This window comes from Nesoenas mayeri, assembly GCF_963082525.1.
Source record: "Nesoenas mayeri genome assembly, chromosome: 2".
Lineage (NCBI taxonomy): Eukaryota > Metazoa > Chordata > Aves > Columbiformes > Columbidae > Nesoenas > Nesoenas mayeri.
In genome coordinates, this window is record NC_137543.1 from 158,958,732 (window position 1) to 158,979,647 (window position 20,916).

General features: G+C 49.3%; 1 protein-coding gene across 1 annotated transcript in view; it reads left to right on the top strand.

Moving 5' to 3' along the window:
* Positions 1–59: 59 nt before the first annotated feature.
* The window catches only part of LOC308053382 (mitogen-activated protein kinase kinase kinase 3-like), a gene marked incomplete at both ends in the record, with an annotated part of 87,014 nt that continues 66,157 nt past the window's right edge, over positions 60–20,916 (top strand). The window contains one exon of the mRNA XM_080364232.1: positions 60–174. Coding sequence (XP_080220358.1) covers positions 60–174 — 115 coding nt within the window. The remainder of the gene's footprint in view (positions 175–20,916) is intronic.

Below are 20,916 nucleotides of genomic sequence, written 5' to 3' on the forward strand. Positions count from 1 at the left end.
TCACCCTCCAGTTTCACCGTGAGCAAAGTCCTCCCTGTGCGGTGTCCCGAGCAGTGAGGATGGGGAGGAAGGCTCTGCGGTGGCCACGGGCTCCCGTGGGCGAGGGGAAGCTGTACCCGCATGGCGTGAGCGACCTCAAGCTGGATTTCCACCTGGATGGAGTGAGCGGCTGTTGTGGGGAACCCTGTCACAGCTTGGGGTGATGCTCCAGGAGGATTTGTTCTGCCGGCACCGAACTTCAGCCCTCCATGGCTGGGTGGGGAGTGGAGGTGGGAACCGTGTGCCAATGCGAGTGGGTGTGCGCCGGCAGGCTCGCCAGGTTGTGCATGGCGGCCAAAAACGTCTCTCTGCCCCGATGCAGTTTGGAGAGCTGTTTCCCCTTTGGCTGCTGCTTTTATCCTCGATTCCTGTCTTGTAATCCAGTGGTTTTTGGAAGTAGAGCTGCCCCTGTTTGGCGCAGGGTCTGCATGTGTTGCCAGTGCATGGATTGGAAAGCTGGGTTCACTTGGGAATTTGGAGGTTTGGGATTTGTGCAGAGTTTCAGTGATCCCAGGGATTTCCAGGGTCAAGCGCTTTTGCCTCATCGGTGAGTGTAAGTGGTTTGGGAGAAATCCCTTCTCTGGAACCTTGTGAATTCACTTCCAGTCTGACATGTGCAATTTGGAGCTCTGTGCAGGATTTGTGCCCAGAGTGCAGCTCTTGGAGCCTGTTCCTCAGGAGTGTGGGAGGTGGGGGCTTGCCCATGACTACCTGTGCCTTGTGATAGCTTTGGCAGGTGGTCCAGTTTCCAGAACTCTTAATTTGTCGTTAATTATAACCCAGGGTTCAAGGTTTCCCAGGGCTCTTGCAGATTTGGGGCATGCCTCTGCAGCACATGGAAGGTTTCATAGCTTGTAAAAGCTTCTCTGTTGGAGGGAGGACATGAGGCTGCATGGGCTGCCAGCCTAGTGGGATGTGGATTTAGAGGCTCTTTTATACCTTCCTTGTCTAAACTAGTTTTGGTATTGCAGCTTTTTCCATGGGTCTTAAATCTTCATCAGAAACCCACAGTTCTGGTCAACGTGTGCTGATGGGTCACGCATTTGTTTTTTTGGGAGCTGTTAAAGAGCTGTGAAAGAGTCTAGAGTTCCATCCAACACAAAGAGGACTGCATTGTGCAGAGCCAGTGATTGCAGCAGCTGGAGGAGCACAGTCCTTTCTTCATCCTTTCCGAAATGTCACCATCACTTGGTGATGCTTTGCTAATTTGCTGTGCAGCTTTGACTTGAGGCGTTTCCTGAATTTTCCCATTGGGAAGATGCCGGTGGGGATGACACGGTGTGTCTGGACCCCGGCAGAGCAGGGGGACACACCGTGCAGCTGCGGTGCTGAGCGTGATGTGTGTCCAGCCCCGCTCCCCCAGCTGGATGTGGGCACCTGTGTGAAAGCTGGCAGGGTTTTCTGTACTGGGTGATCTGGCCCTGCTGTTGGAGACCTGTGGGTCGAGGCTGGAGGGAAGTGAGTCAGGGTTTGCTGTTACAAGGGAAATCTTTTATTAGACTGCTTGGTGCATGCAGGCCGGCTTTGGAGCGTAGATGTGGTTCTTACGGTCATGGTTTAGTGGCAGTGATAGGTTAACGGTTGGACCTGATGATCTTGCAGGTCTTTTCCCACCAAAATGATTCTGAGATTCCGTGATGAGCCTGTTGTGGAAGCAGCAAACCTCAGAGCTCAGCATTAGGAGACGGCAATTCCTCCTGGTTTACCTTGGCTCTTCTAGCCAAGGAGATCAATGGGAAAGGGAGGAGGAAAAAAAGTGTTCAACCACGGTTCAGCCAGATCATCTGATATAAGGAAACATGTTTTCTCTCTCTACAAATCTCTGGGCTCTTTTACATCCCGAGATGGAGCACAGGAGAGGGACACGCAGCCCATGTTCCAGCCTGTCTCGGGGTGGCTGATGGACAGCAGGAGGCTGCTGGGCTGTGTCACCTCCAGCCCCTGCTCTGCACGGAGCACAGGCCAAGTGTGCTGCTCACAGAAATGTGCAGAATGTCAGCTGTGCACCGCCGAGATGGAAAATGCATTATGGAGCCTTAAGAAGAGGAATATGGAATTCCACTTTTTAAATTTATGTCCTTGGGGCACTTTTTAGCCAAGCTATAAATGGCCTGTTGATCCTGAACCTGGCGGGTTCACCCTCAGTCCCCAGACTTTTATTTTCTCATTTAAGCTTTGCGAAGGGAAATGGGTGACCAGGAGGTTTCGGTGGGTCCCTCCGGGGAGCAGTTCCCCATCCATGCGTGTGGCCATGTGTGTTTTTCTTCTTGGTGCCTTTTCTACCTTTGAGTGTGATTTGCTGGGACGGTGAGTGTTTTCTCACGCCTGGAACATGCTGTCTCTGTGGGCTTGCCCCAAACCCTGTGCGACATGAGCCTTTGTCTGATGTGGTGAACACTGCGGTGAGCATCATACACAGAAGCGTTTTTCTGTCCAGAGGTGTGGGCGAGCACGTGTCACTGTGGACGTGTGGGCATTATTGTTTGTTTTCTGTCTGTCCTTGCAATTCTGATCTAGTCTGGCCAAGTAATCTTCCTGTTAGTCGCTAAAATACCCCCAGTGTCCAACCTAATCAGTCTGTCCCAGCTCATCTTTAATTAAACGGGAGAAATTAAAAGCAAATAAATTGAAAGCTATTTGCTGTAGAACATGGATTGCATGGGAAAGGAGAGCAAGGAAAGAATGCTGTAATGGGGCTAGTGAAGAATTTTGGGGCTGCAGGCTGGGGGTACATGGCTCCCTGCTTTGTTTCAGTGCTGGGGCTGTTGCTGCGGAAGCTTTCCCTGCAGCCACAGGACTTGGGGACAAGCTGAACCCAGGATGGTGGAAGATGCAGCGTCCTGTGGAGGATTTTAGCCCCAAACTGGCTCACCTGGTGCTGCAGTGCTTGTGGTGGAAGGGTTTGGTGAGCTGGGGGTGTGTGTGTGTGTGTTCACAGTTGAGCCCTGTGGCTGTTTGTGGCTCTGTGCTCTGCTTCCCTGTCCCTGTGACCCGGTGTGAGGACGTGCTGTTGATCGTCATCGCTGTGTCAGGTCTTGAGTGCCACGTTCTGTTCCTGAAGCAGGGATACCTGTGAGGGATAGCCAGGGGGTTTGACCTTGACTTTCTGAAGCTTTTAGAAGTCAATGGTGACTTGTACTCCACAAAAGAGGTGGATTCAGCTCCTAAATGCATTCCCCAAACACTTTTCATATCCTGGTAGATCCTAATGTGAATGCTAGCAGAAGCCATGGAATCACAGGTTGGTTGGGGTGGGAAGGGACCTCTGCAGATCATCCAGTCCAACCCACCTGCTCAAGCAGGGTCACCAGAGCAGATCACACAGGAAGGTGTCCAGGTGGGCTTGAATGTCTCCAGAGAAGGAGACTCCACAGCCTCTCTGGGCAGCCTGGGCCAGGCTCTGGCACCTCAAAGGAAATAAGTTTCTCCTCATGTTCAGATGGAACCTTATGTGTTTCTGTTCATGCCTATTGCTCCTCATCCTGTCATTGGGCACCACTGAAAAGAGACCAAGGGACTCTGAATTTAATTGAATTCTGTAGTAGGCTGCAGCCTGCCCTGCTCTCTGGAGTTACAACCCAAGTTGGCCACCATTTTATGCACAACTAATCGTTGCTTCTGTGAAAGCTCCCCGTATTTTATACTCGCAGCTCTCTGCAAGATGATCTGGAGCAGCCTTGGGGAAGAGAAGCCACAGCAGCAATGAAACCCAGGGTGGAGCTGGGCCAGGGTTTGGCTCAGCACCGTGAAAGCTGCGTGGGACAAAGTCCGGTTGGCAACACACGTTCTGTGCCGTGCCCGGCGCCGCGGGCCGGATCCTGGAAGGAGGCGGCCGAGCTGCTGCGTGGGCTGTTGTGTAAACAGCACATGTGTGGCCAGGTCCTTGTAGAGGGGGTGGGAGGATGCATTGGGTGTTCAGGTAGTGGTTAAACACCGAATTGCTTGAAAAAATAGCCTTAGGTGTGTGGATTCAAGGCATCCTGCAAATCTACTATGGCCAGGAGCTTGCATGCTAATGGACAAAATGTTGTTTGATTGACAGCTAGATGGTTTGGAGGAAAAAAAGACTGTAAAATTCCTTTGGGAAAGTAATTTGCGATATAAGGAGTCTTGGCAAAGGAGGCAAATCCAGCAGTGCTGGAAGGTGTTTGTGGCCTCTGCGGTGCTTTGGGTGCACCTGCACTGCTGGGTCTCCCCTGGAGTGATCGTGTTTGTCTTGTCCACGTGAAGGTGTTTCTTGCACAGTGGCTTCCAAGTGCCCACAAATCCCCAAGGGACTGCTGAAAGTGTTGCAGGTAACAGTCATTAGCCCAAACATCACGTGCAGAAACTGAACCGTGTGTTGTGCTGCAAGTTGTGCTGCTGCTGGTCTCGGTGTGGGGGTTTGGAGGAAGATGCTGTTTCTTTGGAGTGTCTGTTGAGGCCCATCCTTGTCCTTTAGTCCTGAAGGGGTCAGGCGGTTGGACTAGATGATTGTTGTAAATCCTTTCTAACTGGACTATTCTATTCTGCAGATGTACATGGAAGTCCATCATGATGAGGATGGTGGGTTGCTTGCATTGCGTAGTGCTTTGGTGCTACAACGTCTGCATTTTTGTGGTTGAGCAGAGGTCAGATCATCAGTTGTAAACTGGAAATAGTGCGGCACTCTCTGTGATAAGAGCCTAAAAATAATCGAGCGGATATTTGATCTTTACAGTGAGCTGTTTGCACCTTTTGCTCTATAAGGTGGCAGCAGCGATGCTGAGGCATGAGGAACCTGCAGAAGGGTGGTGGGCACACTTGTTGAGTATGGTGAAATCTCACTTCTGGTGTGGGTTGAAGAGTTGGGGCATCCCCTGTGTGGGGCAGCCTGGGTGCTGTGATAAGGAAGGTCAGAGAAAATGGCTTGGGAGAAAGTGTAAGCCGAGATCTTTTCTAGCTGGTGGTGAAGGTGAACTGAAGGAAAGTTGTGTGTGTGCACAGAAACAGTGTTTTAAATCATAGAATAGTTTGGGTTCATCTAGTCCCACCATGAGCAAGGACATCTTCACCAGCTCAGGTTGCTCAGAGCCCTGTCCAGCCTGGCCTGGGATGTCTCCAGGGGTTGTTCATCCACTACTTCTCTGGGCAACCTGGGATAGGCTTTCACCAACCCTCAGTGTCAAAAATTTCTTCAAGTCCCGCTTGAATCTCCCTCCTTTTAGTTTAAAACCATCACCCATTGTCCTATTGCAACAGGCCCTGCTAAGAAGTCTGTCCCCATCTTTTTTATAGGTCTGTTTTCAGCCCCTCACCTCTTCTCTGCCATTACTGGGGGAGTGCCCTGGAGAGGACTGTCCCTTTTTTGTGTGCTGGCTCAGTGCGGTGTGATTACCAAGGGCACCTGATAGTGTTATCTGCTGACAGGTTGATAGCTCAGTACCTGCAGCAGAACTAACGTGGTGGCTGGAGGGAGGTGTGTGGGCTGGGACGGTGGGACAGAGCAGCCCAGAGTGTGTAAGTGATGAATAACCAGTACCTGGAGAATAGAGATTTGGGCTGGCTTCTGTTGAGGTGGGTCAATGCATTGATGTGCTGTAGAGCAGGGCTCGTTTTGCTGAACCGATAAAGCATCGTCCTCAGCTAGAGCTACCAGGCTGGGCCAAGCTCCTGGAAAGCTTTCCTTGCTGATGCAAGGTGCTCACACTGCAGCGTCCGCACCTTCTGTTTGCCTTTTGGCACAGAACTACAGCACCGATCCTTCTGCTGGCTTCTGGAAACCTGAGCACCCGATTAATAAACCGGTGGAATGTGTTTGCTGCTCCTTGGTCTTATTCCCTCGGTGCGGGTGCTAACAGACTAAGTCATTAGAGAAATATGCAAGATATTTCAGTTATTTCTCTTTGGATGATGCTGGTGGCGAGTAAAAGAGATAAACAGAGACTGTATTGAGCTGTGCTTAGCTTATTGCATCACTGATTTTATTGAAAGGTTCAAGGTCCGGCTCTGAACGTTGTTGCTGCTGAACCCAGCAGCCGAGTGAATTTGAGCTGTTCCCAAGCTGTGCCGTGTCTTGCCAGAGGAAAAAGGGATGGGAAAGGTGGTGGTTTAGTGTTCTGGATGGGTATTCCCTCCCAATGGACGCTGCAGGGGGTGATTGCAGTGCCTAAGAAGAATCATGATGGGGCAAGTCCCGTCATGCTTCTTTCTTGAGTTTTCAGTGGAAAACTCTGCACTTGGCTCCTCTTCTCTCCCAGAAGCTGCCCCTGGGATGGTGACAGCCCAGGGAAGCCCTGCTGGTGTCTCCTCTTGCAGCCTTCTGGGTATTGAAGCTGGGATGGGACCATCAGGGCTGCCTGGATGTGGGGCCACACTGTTGCTCCTCATCCTCAGCTCTCCCTGGCTTTGCTGGACGGGAGGACCTGCTTCACCAGTGGCCTGGGCTGATGTTCCCTTGCTCCCCTTCTTGTGATACAGGCACTTGTGACTGTGCTGCCCAGGGAATACAAAGTGCTCCTGGATGCTGGTTGGAGTTACGGGTGGCTCTGACAAAAGGACAGCTCTTCTATGTTCTACATACCCTGATGATGGTTTCTGTCTGAAGACTTGGCTTCACCTCGCTTGGCTCAAATATTGTCTTGAGCATGAAGGATTTGAGGAACATGCCTGCTCTTGCTTGTTGTTGTTTGCAGTGGGGATGCTTGCTGGGGCTCTCCACAATGCTCTCCCCAAGATCTTCATGACTTACCACTGTGTTACCTGGCCCAAGAAAAAGAGAAAAAAATGTTTAATTATCGCAATATTTCAGCAAGTTGACCTGCAGCATTGGTGTGACCAACACCTGGTGCATGCCTGGTTGGCTTCAGGATGGGGCTGTAGGTGGTGAGGATGTCTTCTATTTGTAGTTTGTGTTATAGGAAGCGAGGCCAAATAATTGATTTTTGGATCCAGTGCAAAAGGTGCTGAAGGTTGTAACTGCCTTCATCTCTGGAGGGAAAGCTGGAGATAAGCTTGTTGAAGTCTTGGTCTATGTCTGGGAAATCTCGTGCAGAAGGAGTTGCCTTTCATGTTGGACTGTCCCAGGGGGGTGGTGTGGCCTGCTGGGCTTCCATCCTGGACCACCACAGAGTCCCAGAGCTATTTGGGACTTGGACAAGGAGTAAGACTTCCCATACGTGGTGAGCTGATTTGGGTTTCATAGTGTGCATTCGCAGAGAGGTGCTGTTTAGTGTCTCATGCTGTGTGGGAGTCACCAAGAGGTGAGAAAGGTGAGAGGTAGTTGTGGAAGAACATGGAATTTGTTGGGCAAGATCTCCCCTTGCTGCAGGAGGGATCTCCCACCTCCTTGATGTGTCTTGGGCTGGATTTACAAAACCTCAGAGCTGGGATTTGATGAATGGGTGTCTTGGTGTGGTTGAAGGGCTTTAGGCTGGGTCACCACCATGTTCAGGAGTGTCACTAAGGGCTTTGAGTTATACCCGTCCAGTAATCTCTCTCACCCAAAAAGAATGGTAGGAAAATTGTATAGATATAAAAAATATATATTTTGAAAGCCTTTGTGTTCAGATAAATTGCACATACATTAGTTGTGTCTCCCAGTGCCTCCAGACTCACACAACAGTGTTCTCCTTAACCAGAGGCTGGCATCCTTCTGGTTATCAGCTTGCAGTTCTTCAGAAATAGTTTTAAACTAAAAGAAGGGAGATTCAGGCTGAAATTTGACACTGAGAGTGGTGAGAGCCTGGCCCAGGTTGGCCAGAGAGGTGGTGGATGAACCATCCCTGGAGACATCCCAGGCCAGGCTGGACGGGGCTCTGAGCAACCTGAGCTGGTGAAGATGTCCCTGCTCATGGCAGGGGTGGCACTGGATGAGCTTTGGAGGTCCCTTCCAACCCAAACTATTCTATGATTCTATGAAATGAGAAGATCAAGCCATTTGGTCAGCGACTGATGAAAGCTTAAGTACATCTTTCATGCACCTGCGTGCCCTGTGTGCATAGAGTCCTGTGTCTATGGGCCGTGCAGTCACCACAGACCCCTGGTTGGATGGGGTCTGGTGGATGGAGCCGCCTGCAATTCCTCACACAAGCCTGCGTGCCCCAGTGTTGGCTTTGGGTTGATGGGCGGTAGGTTTCCTATGTGCCCTGGCTTGTAGGCAGAGTGTGAATGAGGGACTTGCCTTCTTGCTGTTCCCCTCTCTCTGTCCCTTCCACATCCATTCCCTGCCCCGGCTATTTTTGCAGGCTCTGAGCAACACCCCTACAACGCAGGGATCTGGGCTGTGGGGGATCCTGGCTGCCAAATGCTTTGCTAAGTGCTTTTATAGGCCGTGCTTTCTTACAAAACCTCCTGTGAGGTAAATTTGCCACGAGGCTCTATTTTGGGGCCGTCTCTGTCACCTGTCAAGAAGTGTTCTGCTCTGACTTGGTGCCGAGAGGCTGGCTGTGGATGGATGACCAGTTGCTTACCTAGCATTACCAAAGCAACGAGTTGTTGCTTTCCATGACTCATGAAAATGCACTGTAGGCTCTCTTAAGAATGGCTGAGATCATTTTTTTGGCTGGCTTTGAGCATCTGGTTTCCTTAGCAAATAGCAGTGGGGGTGGAGGGAGGGGGATTTCCAAACTCCTTTCTTTGTGTGTGTGATCTGGATTTTTGAGCTTGCCTAATAAAATACTTCATTTGAAAAAGCTGGGGGGGAAAAGACCTGTAACTTCCACCTCTGTTTAGTTTTCATAATGTGTCATTTAGTTGTGTTTAGCTGTAAAAAGAGGAAAGGTACTAATAACATTAGAGCCGCATGCTGTATTTCTCTTAAATAAGCAAGCATAGAAATGTTATGGGTGGTGTTTTTCTTTTAAAGCAAATTCTTCTGAGGAAGGAGAATGTGCAGAGAAAATTTTGCAAACAGAACTCATAATTCTCAACAAAAAATAATTGATGCAATATTTGCGCAATTAGAGGACTGATTCTATAGCGATGCAGCAAGGCAGAGTATTAGCAAGAGGGGGTTTAGTGTTTGGTCAATCTAATTTTTTTAAATTATTTTTAAAGAAATATTTATTTGTAGATCCTTGATTCACTTTCTGGTTCTGTCTGCTCTGTCTAAAGGCAGCAGCACCCGCATTCCTGAGAACCAAGCACTGCAAAATGAGCATTAACCGGAGGAGAATCAGAGTGGCAATGGCTGCGGTGACTTCGACAGCAGGAGGTCCCCAAGTGTTTTGTGAACAGGTTGCAGCAGGCTCTGCGGTGTCTTTCCAAAGTCTGATTGTCCTTTGCAGTCCCTTGAGTGCTGGCAGAGAGGGAGAGGGAATCCTTGGCAGGCAGAAGGTGTGGAAGGTTTCACTAAGGAGATACGTGGAGTAGTGGGTTTGCTGTGATTTGCTTTGCAGATGGTGGAAAAAGCGAAGGTTGGGCTTGTTAAACCATGTATGCAGCAATGTCAGCCGAATTCAGTAATTTAATGGATGTGGACTGACCTCTTGTGCTGTGTGTGCTCAGCTGTGGTTAAATTCCCCGCTGGGGTCGGCAGGAGCGTGTCCCGAGGTGCTGCAGAAAGGGTTGGAGCTGCCCCAGGGCTGCGGAACAGCAGGAACACAGAACAGTAATGACCCGGCTGTTGGCCAGCGCTGAGCGGGAACAATGCGACTGAACAGGTTTGCGCTCACTTCCTCGTAATCTCAAAGATGAGATAATACAGAAACTCGGAAGCTTTTGCCAGCGAGAGCAGCGAGGCTTCTCGTTTCTGCCCCCGTGCGAGGCGGGAGCAGCTGAGTTGCTGTTGTCTCTGGCTGCAGGGTGGTGAAAAGCAAACTCGTCGTGCTCAAGGAACACACAGTTGAGCATCCATTGCTTTGACTTGGGCTGCCCGGTGGGGTTGGCTCTTGTGTTGCTGCCTGTGCCAGCACCCAAAGCAGCTCCATGTGCCATGATTGCTCAGGTCCTTCCTGTTCTCTTCCTTCTGTGAATTTCTCTGCGTCATAGTTGGTTAGTTACTTGCAACTGTAGAGTAGTTTGGGTTGGAAGGGACCTTCAAGGTCACTTAGTCCAACCTCTGCAATAAGCAGAGACATCTTCACCCAGCTCAGGTTGCTCAGAGCCCCGTCCAGCCTGGCCTGGGATGTCTCCAGGGATTGTTCATCCACCACCTCTCTGGGCAACCTGGGATAGTGTCCCACTACCCTCAGCATTGAAAATTTCTTCCTCATGTCTGTCCTGAATCTCCCTCCTTTAGTTTAAGACCATCACCCCTTGTCCTATCACAACAAGTCTTGCTAAAAAGTCTGTCCCCATCTTTCTTACAGGCCCCTTTTAAGCACTGAAAGGCCACAATAAGGTCTCTCTGGAGCTTCTCTTCTCCAGCTGAACACTCCAGCTCTCTCAGCCTGTCCTCCCAGCAGAGCTGTTCCAGCCTCGGATCATTCCTGTGGCTCCTCTGGCCCCTCTCCAACAGTCCGTTAGCTTTGGGCAGAGTGGGTAATGACCGCTGCTTTCGAGTGTGGTGTTTACCTCCTTTGTCCATGGTTATAATCTATTCCATGCATAACATAGGACACCCCAGATGCAAATCTTCTAAATACTAATAGTTTTCTTCAGTAAAAAAAAGGAAATGAATGTGACCTGCAGTTACCTTGTCTTCATGGTGCTTGTGGATATTTGAATGCAGGGCTGAAGTTTATTACTCCTAGGTGGTGGTTATCTGCAGTCACAGCTGTAGGGCCATGATGGCCACAGCAGTGGGAGCACTGTCACAGGGCTCGGCAGTTGGATGAACTCCATCAGAGCCAACCAAGGCTATTCAGAAGGTCAAGTCCTTATTTACAATCTCGCTATTACCATAAGGTATTTCTGCTAGGCAAGACCTGCCGCTGGCTGTGAATTCGGTAGTTTTGGTGAGCCAGCAGATGAGCTGGCGGAGCTGCCTTCCAGGGCTTCCCCTGCTTGATGCTGGATAGAAGTGCAACCACAATTTGCAAACTTGTTCTCCTGTATCTTTTTTAAACTGCTGTGCCTTCATATTGCCCCCCAATGCATAACATTCTTTTGATTAGGGAGGCCAGCATCAGGTACCTCAAAGGGGCTACCACATTTCGAGGCAGGTGTTGCTATGGACACTGTGTTTTCCCATCTGTAACTTACAGGTGGAAATGCTGGAACCTCCCTTTCTGACCCCATATTAAGCTATTCCCTGCCCGGTCTAAGGTTTCCAGTGTATAGTGTTCGGGAAAAGAATCCATTAGAATGACATTCCAAATCCAAAAGAATCAATCTTTCCTCCCCCAAAAACTTGAATAATTATATTTAAAATAGTGATTTTTCTTTTTTTTTCTTTTTGCTTGAGCATTTTGAACATCATGACTTATTCTTCAACTTTTGACATCTATGGCTCCTTTTTTTTAAGAAAAAAAAGGAAGTGTGGGTTCCAATGTAATCATATGACTCCAGAAACCGGGTACTCATGAATAACACTGAGTGCTATGAGAACTGGCAATTCTCAGGGTCATCCTGTGGTCCAGCAACTGAACTAGAGAATGGAGTAAAACCTTCTGCTCCCAACCCCCTTTCCAGTGTTGCTTCCCCATGCCTTGGTGTTGTCTTGTTGCAAGAGATCTCAATTGTGTGGCTTTTGTATTTTTATTTATACGGTGAAAGGTGTTTTTTTTTTCCTTTTATAATGAAATTTGCTGAGCTCTGATCCTGAGTTTCTCAATTGCTTTCTGGATTATGTATGAGGATGTTCTCATGTAAACTTTGCATATCTGTGTGTGCTTTGCTTTAACGTGCTTTGGAGAAATGTGACTGCTGGACCTTTCTCTGCGTAACTGCTCTTCTTTGGCATTTTTAAACTAAAAATGAGCCTTGATATTGCTAGTGGCATGAATTAATGCAAATTGCAATGTAAGCTTTTATTACAGAGGGGGCTTAGAGGGAAGATGAGGACAGACTTATTAGCAGGTCTTGTTGTGGTAGGATAAGGGGTGATGGTTTTAAATTAAAGGAGGGGAGATTCAGGCTAGACATAGGAGGACATTTTTGACAATGAGGGTGGTGAGAGCCTGTCCCAGGTTGCCCAGAGAGGTGGTGGATGAACCATCCCTGGAGACATCCCAGGCCAGGCTGGACGGGGCTCTGAGCAACCTGAGCTGGTGAAGATGTCCCTGCTCATGGCAGGGGTGGCACTGGATGAGCTTTGGAGGTCCCTTCCAATCCGAACTATTCTATTCTACATTGGATTATCTTCTCATCAAACCCTTTGGTTCCTTACATTTCCCTTTCTGGGATTTGGGGGTTTTTTGAGCTGTTTTCTGACAGTGTCTCAGCAGGCTCGGCCTGGCTGGTCAATGGAGGGCATGCTTTTCTCTGTGCTCTTGCCAACCTGCTTTCTGCAAAAAAGTATATTGAGTGCTTCTCCACGTTGGACAGGATCAGGCTTGAGTGCTCAGAGAAGCTCAGATACTCAGGTAACACAGAAATGAGGTTTTTGTGCTGCTTGTGGCTGCTGGGACAAGAATTAGGGGACTTGCTTGGGTGCCTTGGAGCTCCCTGAAACCAAAAGCCAGGCAAATGCAAGTCTTTGCTGAGCTCTTCTCCTATTAGCGTGAGTGAAATAACAGCTGGAAAACGAAATGTCTTCAGAGGGCAACGCTCTCCCAACATAAGCAGGCAAAGCGAAGCCAGTGTGTTTCTTTACAACGTGGGAGATATTTATCTTGTGACTAAGCATAAAAGTTGAGAGATGGAAAAGGTCCTATTAGATCATCTCATCCACCACCCTGCTGGCGTGCAGCTTTACTCCTTGGGGTCTATTTATTACTGGGCTGTTGGGCAGACAGGAGTAGTTTACTCGGGGTGCTATGGGTGAGTACCAGCCAGGCTGTGCAGGTGAGGACTCTGCATGCCTGTGCCTTGACCTGCACAAGCTGCAGCAACAGGATTTTGTAGTAAAAGGATGAAAAGCTTTAGACTCAACATTCTTTGCATGCTTGGAGCCTTCTCGTTGACTTGCTGAGACTCAGCTTGTGCAGGCATCAGCTCATCTTTTTTTTTAGTGTTCTAGGAATAAGCTTATTTTACCTTATATTTATGATGGAGCTGGTGTTTTGGAAACTAATAATAATAGCAAAAGAAGTCTTTTGGTAAGGAGAGGTCAGCCAGCTAGACATCTGCACAGCTGGCGTGGGCTCCGTTGACCATGATCTATGACAGTGGTGTGTGTGAAAACTCCCGGAGGGGACGTCAGAAAGGTGCAGGTGGGAATGTTATTGCTATGACAAACACAGCAGCGCTGGAGTTTCAGGCCTGAGCTTGGGGACCATCAACACTACTTGGTTTATTACTCCTCAGTAACCACAGCACGGCCCCATGCACGTGTACTTTTTATTTCACACTCCCTGATTTCATTTGCAGCTCAAAGCACTTAGCGTCTCCTAGATTGAAATGGCTGAGTGTTGAGTATAAAGGGACAGATTCTGTCCTTACCTAGAGCACGTTAAGCCTGACAGTGTTCAAGAAGAGACTGGACAAGATCCTCAGACACATGGTGTGAATTTTGGGGTTGACTTGTGCAGGGACAAGAGTTGGACTCGATGATCCTTGTGGGTCCGTTCCAACTCAGGACATTCTAATGTGCTGAACATAGGGCATGGGAGCAGGAATTTCACATCTCGGCATGTGCTGAGCTGCCTTCTTGTGTTGAGGTTTTTAAACTCAGTTTGGATGTGGCACTTAGTGGCATGATCTAATAAATGGACTAGAGTTGGACCAAGGGTTGGACTCGATGATCTCTGAGGTCTTTTCCAGCCCAGTCGCTTCTGTGATTCTGTGATTTAGGATCACTCTGCTGTCTCCAAAGGTGTCTCCTGATCAACAACAGTGCAAGATCAATATTGAGGGTTTAGAGACCAGGACCATTCTGTGGTGCAGATGAGCAAGCTTGCAGCACCATGGGCAAGATGTTTTTGCTGGTGGTGGTACTGTGTTGAGCCCCTGGGGCTGTGCTGTGGCCTGATCTTGTGTTTCCTGACACCACAGTGCATTTTGTGTGGATTTCTGGAGTTACTACAGAACATCTCTTGGCTAAGAGGTTGGTTTTTTGGAATTAGAAGCTATCCCCTAGATCCATGGAGGGTAGGGGCTGGGTGTCTCATGGTACAGACCGTGTCCCTGGCACCAATGGTCTTTGTCTTGGCATGTTCTGTGGAAGTGACACTATCACAGTTGATGTTTTCCAGGAAAACTTCCAACCCTTGTAAACAAACTCCAAGATGGGCTTTGCCTCCCTTCCCTCAACTCGGCATCTTGTGGGGAAGAGGGAGTTGCAGTAGGGCGCAGTCATGCAGGCAGCAAATCTGCCTTATTATTATTTAATGTAGCCAAAACTTGGTCTAAAGATGTTAAAAGCAATTTGAAACACTGTCTGGACACCACCTCTCCTCATCAATTAGTAGCATTAAACACTCTGCGGGGAGGATTAATTAGCAAACTGCAATCTTTCCATTATGACAACCTTCTGGTTTCCATTGAAATGCAGCTGAAGAACTGGAGGAGCTTCTGTATTTGTTTTGATATGCAGGCGTATGATTCTCTCCATTCTGGAAATTAATTCATTCTGTCTGTAAATGGGGCTGTGGGAATCAATACTGAGTTGAGCTCTTTCTCCAGAGCTTTCTTTTAAAATAAAGTAGTTGACTGTTTCCCCACTGTGCCTAATAAGTGACCTGATTTTTGGAGCAGCTGAGCAACTGTTCTGATGGTCTCCTGGTCTGGAGGTTTTGTGTGGCTGCCCTGATGGTTTGGGGTTGGTCAGTGGTCTCTTGGGGGTGATGGGCTTCTGTCTTTTGAATATCTTCAAGTCAGGCTTCCTCTGAGATGGCATTAAAAGCCCACAGCCTTCTGTTGCCTGTGACTTTGCATTGTACAACATGAGGCTGGATGCTGTAGGAAAGGAACTCATGGCTCTGCCTCCCTTGCAGATGGCTCCTGGCCTTGGTGACCTGTTGTGCTCTTAGCCTGACACTCTGCAATGCTGTAAGCTGCATTTGGAGGTGAGATCTGCCTTTTCCTCAGTTTTCTCCTCTTTTCTTCTGTCCACTAGACTCAGGGAATGAAGGAGAGGCAGCACAGCAGCTCCCTTGCTGTATTGTACTGGGGGAGCAGGTCATAGAATAGTTTGGGTTGGAAGGGACCTCCAAAGCTCATCCAGTGCCACCCCTGCCATGAGCAGGGACATCTTCACCAGCTCAGGTTGCTCAGAGCCCCGTCCAGCCTGGCCTGGGATGTCTCCAGGGATGGTTCATCCACCACCTCTCTGGGCAACCTGGGACAGGCTCTCACCACCTTCAGCACTGAAAATTTCTTCCTCATGTCTGTCCTGAATCTCCCCTCATTTAGTTTAAAACCATCACCCCTTGTCCTTTTGCAACAGGTCCTACTAAAAGGTCTGTCTCCATCTTTCTTATCAGCCCCTTTTAAGCACTGAAAGGCCACACTAAGGTCTCCCCTGAGCTTCTCTTCTCCAGCTGAACACCCCAGCTCTCTCAGCCTGTCCTCCCAGCAGAGCTGTTCCAGCCTCGGATCATTCCTGTGGCTCCTCTGGCCCCTCTCCAGCAGGTCCATGTGTGTCCTGTGCTGAGGAACCAGAGCTGGACCAGCACTGCAGGGGGGGCTCAGCAGAGCAGAGGGGCAGAATCACCTCCCTGCACCTGCTGGCCCTGCTCCTTGTGGTGCAGCCCAAGATACAATTGGCTTCTGGCCTGCAAGTGCACATTGCTGGCTCACATCTGATCTTTCATCCACCAAGTCCTTTTCTGTGGGGCATCTCAATTCCTTCATCCCCAGCCTGTATTGACACTGGTGTTGCACTGTTAAATCACAGCTGCAGGTCATGTTTGGGCAACTCAGGGCTGCTTCTCCTTTGGAAGAAGCTGCTTCTTGTGTGCTGCATCCTGTGACAGTCTGTGCGTGTGTTCTGCAGAGCAACAACTGCATGACAGTCAGGTGGTGAAGGACCAACAGAGGCAGGACAGAGCGGGGAGGCCCTGAGCACTTTGACTTTGGTCAATACATATGCTCTGCAGATACTTGAGGTTGTGTAAGTGTACGGCCATGTGGATATTAAACAAGTTGTTCACAGAAAGGGTTGTCTGACATTGGAACAGGCTGCCCAGGGAGGTGGTGAAATCACCATCCCTGGACGTGTTGAAAAGGCACATAGATGAGGTTCTTAGGGACATGGTTTAGTGACAGTGTTAGGTTATGGTTGGACTCGATCTTGAGGGTCTCTTCCAACCAAAATGATTCTGTGATTCTGTAACTGTGTGTGTGCTGACCAGTCTGGTTCCTGAGCTGTTGATGGCTCATTTAGTGTGTCTAGTCCCACACAGGCAAATGTACTTGAGTTCATGTGATGCTACAAGTGAAGAGGACAAGGAGAACAAACCCTCTGTGAAAGCTGCCCCACGTGTTTGTTTCATACCCCTATCACCACCCCACCAATGGCACGCACAAGCCAGAAGCTTGTGAAGACAGCAATGTCCTGGGGCTGTGCAGAAATATGGTCCTTCTGCCCCAAAACACAATCTGTCTTTTAATCTCCGCTTGCCAGCAAGTGTTTGCTGAGCTCTGCTTACTCACCCTGGTCTAATCTTGATCTAGAAGTGCATGGCAGAAGCAGTGTGAGCAAGAAAAGGACCTTGCAAGTTCTGCGGTGTCTCTTGGGACCTGATCCTCAGGTCCTGGTCTCCCCATGTGCTGTGGAGCTCATACTTCTTGCCCATGAGGAAGAAGCAAAATAACCAGATAGCTGCTGAGAGAGCAGAAAGCGGTTAATTAGTCCTGGCCCTTGGCTTCGCACTCGATTGGAAAGTTGTGTTGCGATCAATCAAATCTAGATGGGCTGTGGGGATGGGGCCGCAGCTTGTTAAAAAAGAAGCTGTGCGGTGGGATGGCTGCGGGAGGGACTATTGATCGCAGCCTGTTGAGGGTAAACGGCAGGATACAAGGGCTGGTAGGACAACTCGTAGGAGATGTGTTACCCTGGATGCTGTCAGCGGGGTGTTGCAAGTGAGAGAAAGTGGGTCAGCTAGAAGATGGGATGAGCGTGGGACATGGCACAGTGGCTTAAAAACCCTCATGCTGCTGTGAGATCTTGCTGGCCGCTTAGGTGGTGGGTTAGACATATCTCCTTCCCAGTCCAAAGCTTGGTCACTTAGCATTAACCTCCCCATTAGAGCATGTTGGACCAGTCATAATGTTTGTAATGCTTTTGAAACTGAGACAAAGCCATAGAGACAGGGTTGGTTCCCACCTGTTGTTATCCCTGGGGAGACCTGCGTGTCCCCATCCCCGGTTAAGATGCCGCTTTCAGGCCAAGTTCTCCTGTGCACCATGTTGGCTTTGCAGCTCTTTGGCATCAAGCTTTGTTCACAAAGACACTTAATTTCTTGGTCCGGATAGCAGCTCGGTGCTGTGCAGATGCTTTTCTCCCAGTTGCTTTTTCCAGGGAAGATTTTGGTCTGAGATGAATGCTTTTCAGAGAGCAAATTTGTTTCATGTGAATATTTTAGTATCTGTTCCTCCTTTTCCATTTCTGTTCCTTTTTTTCCTGTTTTCCCCTAGGGACATAGGAAAACAAGGAGACCTGAAGCCTCGCTTTTCCAGATACACTTTCTTGTTTTAATTTCCCCCTCCCCAAAGTCTTCAGTCATTTGAGGCAAAAAAAAGGCATGAAAACCTGCAGGAGGAAGAAATTAGTCTCTTGCGTTGGCTTTTATCTTATGCATAGAGGTAGACCTTCCCCTTTACTGTGTTAACTTATGGGTCACAGTAACTGAAATCAGTGTTTCTGCTGGTGTAACTGGCATCAGGGTTTCTCGCTGCTTTAAAAGTGCACGGGTAACTATTTGAGGGCAGGGTTTTTGCCCTATAAAAGGGGGGATGATGCAGAACAGTCCTCTCCTCTAGCTGCAGACCTTCATCCCCAGCAAGCAGGGATGTGTGTTAAATGATCCTGGCTTGACTGGCTATTGGGGAGATGAATGTACTGGGTTGCAGGAGATGAGGATCCTTTAGACTTTATCACATGAGGGCCTGATTTTAACATTTCCATTTAGGCGCAGTGTGTGGTGGGACTGAGATGGGCTTTGGGGTGTAACCAAGGGATCTGAAAATTGGTTGAGTTTTGCCCCTTGCTGGAGGAGGCAGCTCCTCTGTAACAAGGGGGAGTTAACAAGGATGCAGTTCTGTGCTGTGCAGACCTTGATGCAAGTAAAAAACCGAACAGGTGGGGACCATAGGTTCCTTGGGAATTTGCAGAGCAAATATATATTTCACCAAATGAATGCATGAACGATCATGAACTGGTTGGATGGCAGAGCTCGGAGGCTTGTGATCAATGGTGCAGAGTTTGGTTGGAGGGCCTGTAGTTCGTGGGCTTCCCCAGGGGTCAGCATTGGGTCCATCCTTGTTCAACCTGTTCATCAATGACCTGGATGAAGAGACTGAGTGCACCCTCAGCAGGTTTGTTGATGACACCCAACTGAGAGGAAGGGCTGACACATCAGAAGGCTATGCTGCCACCCACAGAGACCTGGACAGGCTGGAGGATGGGGCAGGGAAAAACCTGATGAAATTCAAAGGCAAGTGTAGAGTGCTGCACCTTGGGAAGAACAGCCCCAGGCACTGGTACAGGTTAGGGGTTGACCTGCTGAAAAGCAGCTCTGCAGAGAAGAACTTGGGAGTTCTGGTGGACAACAGGTTGACCATGAGCCAGTTATGTGTCCTTGTGGCCAAGAAGGCCAATGGTACCTGAGGTGCATTAAGTAGAGTGTGACCAGCAGGTCGAGGGAGGTTGTTCTTCCCGCTCTGCTCTGCCATGGTGAGGCCATATCGGGAGTTGTGTGTCCAGTTCTGGGCTTCCCAGTTTAAGAAGGAAAAGGAATTACTGGAGGGAGACCAGTGGAGGGCTACTGAGATGCTGAGGAGTCTGGAGCATCTTTGTTAGGAGGAGAGACTGAGAGAGCTGGGGCTGTTCAGCTGGAGAAGAGAAGCTGGGAGGGGATCTCATCAATGTTTATAAATATCTCAGGGTGGGTGTCAAGAGGATGGACCAGACTCTGTTCAGTGGTGCCCAATGACAGGATAAGGGGCAACGGGCACAGACTGAAACACAGGAGGTTCCACCTGAATATGAGGAGAAACTTCTTTCCTTTGAGGTGCCAGAGCCTGGCCCAGGCTGCCCAGAGAGGCTGTGGAGTCTCCTTCTCTGGAGACATTCAAACGCACCTGGACACCTTCCTGTGTGATCTGCTCTGGTGACCCTGCTTGAGCAGGTGGGCTGGACTGGATGATCTCCAGAGGTTCCTTCCAACCCCAGCCACTGTGTGAAAACATTAACTCTAACCTTATAGGACTGTGTCTGTTTTTTGCTGATGGAAGAGTTGACTTTCTAATCCTTTTTATTTGCTTCCTTGGTTTATGGGTTTTAAGACGTTTGAGATCTGTATGCAAAATCAAAACTATTGTGTATACCAGTGCAAATTACTGATTATTCCACTGAACTTGGTAAAAGGATTATCACAATAAGGCAAGAACACTGAAAAAACCCACCCTCATTGGAGCATGTTGTCTGCAAGGTTTCATTTACAAAGTCATTTGTGGGAAGAGAAAGAGCTGAGAGGGGAGAGATTTTAAGATCTCAATGGGTGTTCCAAAGGGTTGTCAGGGAGGTGTTAAAGCTCTTATTCTATGTACACGTTGTGCTGGAATCAACAGGATGGCTCAGGAGGTGTTTCTCTAGAAGTAGCTGTGGAATGCAGCTGCATTGGCTGGGTCACTCACTAAAGGTGTCCTCCATCATGCACGATGACTCTTAAAGAAGCACAGGCTAGCTCTTCTCCCAGCAAAATACCGTAGTTTGAAACATGCTTAATTAGTTTTTGGGTGCTGTGCCCGGCAATGGGGAGAAAAAACCCTCAAGTGATGTGTGTGCATGTGGAATGGCTTGTGAGGTTTTGTGTGGTGTAGCTCCTAGAGAACTGGTTTGCTCCTTCTGTGAGCTGTGGTGACACATGTATGTTACTTCTTGCTTAGCAGCCTGGCTAGTGTGTGCTCAGGAAAGGTGGTTTTTTTCCTCCTCGTCTTGGCTTACACAGTTTGTCCCTTAAGGCCACTTGGGACATACTCCTGCAAACCCAGCCCAGTCACACGCAAGTGCTGGATTTTGCACTCAGGACACAGCAACCCTGGCTGTACACACGGACTGGGGGATGAGAGGCTGGAGACGAGCTCCGTGGAGAAAGATCTGGGGGTTCTGGTCAATGGCAAGTTGAACATGAGCCAACAGTGTCCCTGGAGCCAAGAGGGACCCGTGTCCTGGTGCATCCAGCACAGCACGGCCAGCCGGGCAGGGAGGGGTTTGTCCTGCTCTGCTCTGCACCTGGAGCATTCACTGTGTGCAGGGCTGGGGACACTGGGTAAAAACGAGATAAAGCTACTGGAGAATGTCCAGAAGAGGGTATGGAGAAGGGTTTGGAGGGGAAGCCGTATGAGGAGCAGCTGAAGTCACTTGGTTTGTTCAGCCTGGAGAAGAGGAGACTGAGGGGAGAGCTCATGGCGGCTCCAGCTCCTCACAAGGGGAGGAGGATGGGCAGGACTGAGCTCTTCTCTTTAGTGACCAACGACAGAACCCGAGGGAATGGCAGGAAGATGTGCCAGGGGAGGTTTAGGTTGGACATGAGGAAAAGGTTCTTCACCCGGAAGGTGCTGGACACTGAACAGGCTCCCCAGGGAGGTGTCACGGCCCCAAGCCTGACAGTGTTCAACAAGAGACTGGACAACACCCTCAGACACACGGTGTGACCTGTGGGGTTGTCCTGTGCAGGGACAGGAGTTGGACTCGATGATCCTTCCAACCCA